This window comes from Plasmodium gaboni, chromosome 6, assembly GCF_001602025.1.
Source record: "Plasmodium gaboni strain SY75 chromosome 6, whole genome shotgun sequence".
Classification (NCBI taxonomy): Eukaryota; Apicomplexa; class Aconoidasida; order Haemosporida; family Plasmodiidae; genus Plasmodium; species Plasmodium gaboni.
The window spans coordinates 270054-275905 of record NC_031486.1 but is presented as its reverse complement, the minus strand read 5'-3'; the positions used below and the strand labels follow the sequence as shown (position 1 = coordinate 275905).

General features: G+C 21.8%; 2 protein-coding genes across 2 annotated transcripts; both read right to left on the bottom strand.

The window, feature by feature from the left end:
• Nucleotides 1-19: 19 nt before the first annotated feature.
• PGSY75_0608800 (ornithine aminotransferase) lies at nt 20-1264 on the bottom strand (the record flags this gene model as incomplete). The annotated part of the gene is made up of 1 exon (XM_018784670.1): nt 20-1264. One exon carries the CDS (start codon nt 1262-1264, stop codon nt 20-22), a length of 1245 nt encoding a protein of 414 aa, XP_018642724.1.
• Nucleotides 1265-3526: 2262 nt separating this feature from the next.
• PGSY75_0608700 (putative chaperone) lies at nt 3527-5308 on the bottom strand (the record flags this gene model as incomplete). Its single annotated transcript, XM_018784669.1, has 2 exons — nt 3527-3648; nt 3799-5308. The coding sequence occupies 2 exons, from the start codon at nt 5306-5308 to the stop codon at nt 3527-3529; spliced, it is 1632 nt and encodes a 543-aa protein (XP_018642723.1).
• Nucleotides 5309-5852: the final 544 nt, after the last annotated feature.

Below are 5852 nucleotides of genomic sequence, written 5' to 3'. Positions count from 1 at the left end.
CCCCCGCTTACGAATTCATTTATAAATTGTCATCAAAAAATTTAACAGTTTTTACAATGATTTCAGTACATTCATCCAATTGTTCCTTGGTTATACATAAGGGTGGTGTTAAACGAACAGTTTTGTCATGAACAGATCTGGTGATAAGTCCGTTTTCTTTAAATTTCAAGCAGACATCCCATACGTTAACAAGATCGTGTTTGAATTCAATGGCACATAATAAACCTTTTCCTCTTACCTCACGAACAACTTTGCTGTCTTTTAATAATTGTTTAAGATTTTCTAAGAATGGAGCTCCTAATTTATCAGCATTTTCACATAATTTTTCGTTTATTAAAACTTTTAAAGCTTCAACACAGATAGCAGCAGCTAATGGGTTACCACCATAGGTTGAACCGTGTTCTCCTGGTTTCAATACAAGCATGACATCATCATTTGCTAATATAGCTGATATTGGGTAGTGACCACCAGAAAGAGCCTTACCTAAGAGGACGACATCTGGTTTTACTCCATAGTGGTGAGTACATAATAATTTTCCAGTTCTTCCTAATCCAGTTTGTACTTCATCAGCTACAAATAATACATTGTATTTCTTACATAAAGCAGCTACACCTGGGAAATAATTATCTGATGGTACTATAACACCAGCTTCTCCTTGTACTGGTTCAACAATAAAGGCACAGACATTTGGGTCTTGTAATTCCTTTTCTAAAGCTTCTAAATCATCATATGGAACTTTAAGGAAATTTGGTACGAATGGACCAAAGTTGTTTTTGCATTTCTTATCAGTGGAAGCTGATACACATCCTAAGGTTCTTCCAGAAAAGTTATTGTTACATACAATAAGTTTTGCTGAGTTTTCTGGGATTTTTTTTACTTCATAACCCCATTTTCTACATAATTTGTAAGCGGTTTCACTAGCTTCAGCACCAGTGTTCATCATTAACACTTTGTCATAACCAAATAAAGTAGTAAGGTATCTTTCACATACTCCTAATGAGTCACTGAAAAATGCTCTACTGCAAATGGTTAATTTTTTGGCTTGGTTGATCATAGCATTTAATATATCTGGGTGGCAGTGACCTTGGTTAACTGATGAGTAAGCAGATAAAAAGTCATAATATCTCCTATCTTCAATATCGTAAACGAAAACACCTTTACCTCTCTTTAAAACAACTGGAATTGGGTCATAGTTGTGAGCTCCATAGGTTAATTCGTTGTTCATGTAATCTTGGCTACTTTTTAAGTCTTTAACGAAATCCATTTTTACTTTTAATTAATATCTATAAAAAGGGAAGAGAACAACAACAAAAAAAAAATTATATTGATACGTTAAAAATGTGCACATATATATATATATATATATATATATATATATATACATAAGAGATATAGTTTTTTCATTGGTGTATAAATCTTATATATTTTTTTGTACATACAAAAAGAAATAAATGATACCACAGATAAATAATATTATAATATAATAAAAATATGTGTACATAATTTTTTTATAAATATAAATAGCTAGTTTATGAACAAGTCAGGTAAAAAAAAAAAAAGCAACATCATAATAAATATATATATGTATGTATATATTTGTAAACTTACGTTAAAAATAAATATAATTATTCGGTATTATATATATAATATAAAAACGGTAGTTTTTTATAAAAATAAAGAAGAATCCTTTTATTAAAGTCTGTAATAAAATTAAAAAGTGTTTAAAAATATATATAATGAAAGAAAATTATTTTATATATAAATATAGAATGGGAAATTATCAAAAAGGTCATAAATAAATATAGAAAAATATATTTATATATATATAATTTTTTTTATAGATCTTCATATAAGAAACGAAGTTTGAATTTTCTATAAAATTCAGATAATGTAAATAAAAAAATATTTTTTATTATTTCATTTATTTATATTTTTACCTTTTATTTATTTTTAATAAAAAAAATGAGATTTTTCTATTTAATTATATTTGAGATTTGTGTATGTTTATTTATATATATATATTTTTAATTTTTATGTGTGTTTTTTTTTATTTTTTTGTTATGGTAAAAAAAAAAAAACTTTTTATTTTTTTTTTTTATTATAATTTTTATATATATTTTATTTTTTTATTTTATATTAAAAAAGAAAAAGGAAAAAAGAAATTATATAATTTTTATCACATTTATATATAAATATATTTTTTTTATTGTACATATATATTATATATATATATATATATATATATATATATATATATATATATTTTCTATATATAATAATTATACAAAATTTACTATTTGCGTACAAAAATTGGAAATGCGCAGTATATAATTATATATAACTTATAGAAAAATAATATTACGTTATTTTATTTATATAAATAATAATAATAGTACAAAAAATATATATAGTATTTTAAGTCATAAAAATATATGAGATATTCTATATAGGAGTACAAATACTTTAAAAAATAGAGCTGTAAGTTACCCATGTAGTTTAGAAAATACACATTTTCTTATTTTCTAATGTACTTACTCAATGATATATAATAAATACACTAGTGCAAAATAATATATCTACTAGGGTATACTAGGGAAATTTATTGTATGTACGTTATATATTTGTACATATTAATAAAAGAAAAAAAAAAAAAAAAAAAATTTAAAAGAGGGGTGGGGTAAAGAAAAAAATAAAGAAAGATTAAAAAAAAATTAATATATATTTTATTTTAATATATTATAAATATCAAAAAAATGAAAATTAAGAAGTTTATTAAAATATAAGTACTATAATGAAAATATATAATTTTATCAGATCAATAAAATAAATATATTATATATATATATATATTATATTTTTAATTATTATTAACTTTTTTAGTATATAAAAGATGAGGTGGAGAGGGAAATTAATACGAGTTAATTTTTTTTATTTTTTTATCTATATATATTATATATATTATAGAACATATAATTTTTTTTTTTTTTTTTTTTTTTTTTTCCAACAATTTGTATAAGTATTAGAAGAACATCATTTTAATGCTGACTGAAGAATTGAAATTTTAATTTTTTATACCGCTCTGATAATTAATAAGCTTTAAAAAAAAGAATTTTTTTTATTTTTAATAAAAAGATTAAAATATATATATATATATATATATATATATGAATATATTTATATTTATGTTTATATTTATATGATTTTTTTATTTTAATACTACTCAAGGTATATAGAAAATAATAATAAGTATATTATATATATGTATAAAATTATATACAGACAATAAAGTTATTTTTTTGAATAATAATTTGAATTATGTAAGAAAAAGGAAAAAAAAATTAATACACATATAAAATAGATATATGATAACAACATATATATATTATGATTTTAATTTCAATAAGGTGAAAAAAAAAAAATAATAAATAAATATATATATATATATATAATATATATAAATTTTTCCATAAAGTGGGTAATATTATGTGTGGATATAAATTTGCATATATAAAATATATTTATTTTTTTATTTCTCCTCTCCCATTGATTTCCCTGCTCTTATAATTTCATCAACCAAAAGAATTTGTTGAGATATGGCTGTAGCAATGGAAAGAATTTCTTTTTTGACACAATAATTGTCATAGATACCTACAACAAAAAAAAAAAAAAAAAAAAATAAGAAATAAAGAATTAGAATGATATAGAAATTAAATGAAAAAGCAAATATAAGATAAAATATATAAATATATATATATATATATATATATAATTTTTATGTATATATCTATTTATGTTTACCTTTTAAGTGAGCTATGATTGGCTCTCCTGTATCCAAGTCCAAACCCAAAGGTTCGGAACTATCCTCATTATACTTATCAATAACATTAAATAATGTTTGATGAATATCCAATCCACTATTTTCTAATAATACCTTTGGAATATTCAACAAACTATTAGCATAAATATCGAGTGCAAATTTTTGTTTTCCTTTAATTTTTTTTTCTTCATCTTTTAATTTACAATATGCCATAATTTCAAATGATCCTGCTCCTGATAGAACACATTTATCATCGATAACATTTTTAATACTTCTGAGTCCATCTCTTATAGCATCTTTAATTTGTTTAATAGTATAATCATTAGGTGCTTGTATAAAGATAGTACAACTTTTAGGGTTTTGAACTTCTTCAATAAATGTATATTTTTCATCATTTATAGAAATTTCATATACTAATCCAGCATATCCAACATCTTCTTCAGTTAAATCGTATACATTGTTACATGGGTTACCACCACAACATAAAACAATTCTTTCTAGATTTCTTCTTTTAATACGTCTTAATGCCATAATATTTTCTTTAGCTAATAGATCTAGACTTATAGGATCTATACCTTTTTGATTAAAAACAGCAAAATTATATAATTCATTTGTTTCTTTGAATTTTTTTTCAACAAGTGTTTTTTTTAATTCTATAATTTTTTTTACTTTATCATCTGTAAATTTTCTTTCTGATTCAACAAGTTTATCTCTATCTTCTGCATTAGAATATACAAAAGATGAGAACACTTCACTTTTTTCATATTCTAAACTAACATTTAAAACTAAAATAAAACATTTTGTTAATTTATTTGGCATGTTAGGATGACGACATCCATGATCTAAGACCATACCTCTAACAAGTTTAGTATTTATACTCATATTTCTTTTGATATCCATAATTTCAATCATATGTAAATCAATTTGTTTCATAGGTTTATAAATAATTCTTACACTTTCAACAAGATCATCAGCTAATTTATCAGCTAAGCTTATAGGTAATTTTGTTCGAATGCATGTTTTACAAACATTATATAAAAGTTCTTTATCAAAATTCTCTCCAATATTTACAGGTATTTTCATACTATCTAATAATTCTATTAATATATTTTTAGCTATATCAAATCCTTGAGTAATAATACGAGGATGAATATTTTCATACAAAATATATTTCTCAGATAGATATATTAAAGAAGTAGCAACTATTAAATTACTACTAGAACCGTCACCTAAAGTCTCATCAATACTTGAACATATTCTACTTAACATACTCGCTGTTGGATGTTGAATCATCATCTCATTTAATAAAACATTACCATCTTTTGTTATCTTTATAGCACCTGAACTACTAACTAACATTTTATAACTTCCTTTAGGTCCTAAATTACTTTTTATTATTTCATACATCCCTTTACTAGCGTTCATATTTGTCATGAGCACATTTGTCGAACGCAAGCTATCGGCCTTCTTGTTTAACAGGTGTATGGACATCTAAAAAAAGGAAGGAGAGGGGGAGGGGCAAGAAATAAAGAAAAAAAAAAAATAAAAAATAATAAAATAATAAGAATATATATATAAATATATTATGATTTATATATAAACATTCTTATATATATATATATATATATATATATATATTTTATTTTTTTTTGATTTTCTTTTGTTTGTAAATATCCTACGTAAATAAAATATGCCTATTTTTTTATATTTATATAAATGTATGTATGTTATTATGAAGAATAGAATATTATATATTTAAATAAACTTTTTTTTCTTCTGTTTCATTATTTATATTTCCACATAATAAATAATACAAAGAAAACAAAAAAAAAGAAACAAAAAAAAAAAAAAAGGATACGGATAATTGAATGTGGTATCATATTTTTATAAATTTATATTTATTTTTCATTGTTAAAAAATATATTTTTTTTGTCATATATATATATATATATATATTTTTTTTTCTTACAATTAAATGAGTATTTTTCCTTTTTTTTTTTTTTAAAGAATATATATAAATAAAAAAAAAAAAAAA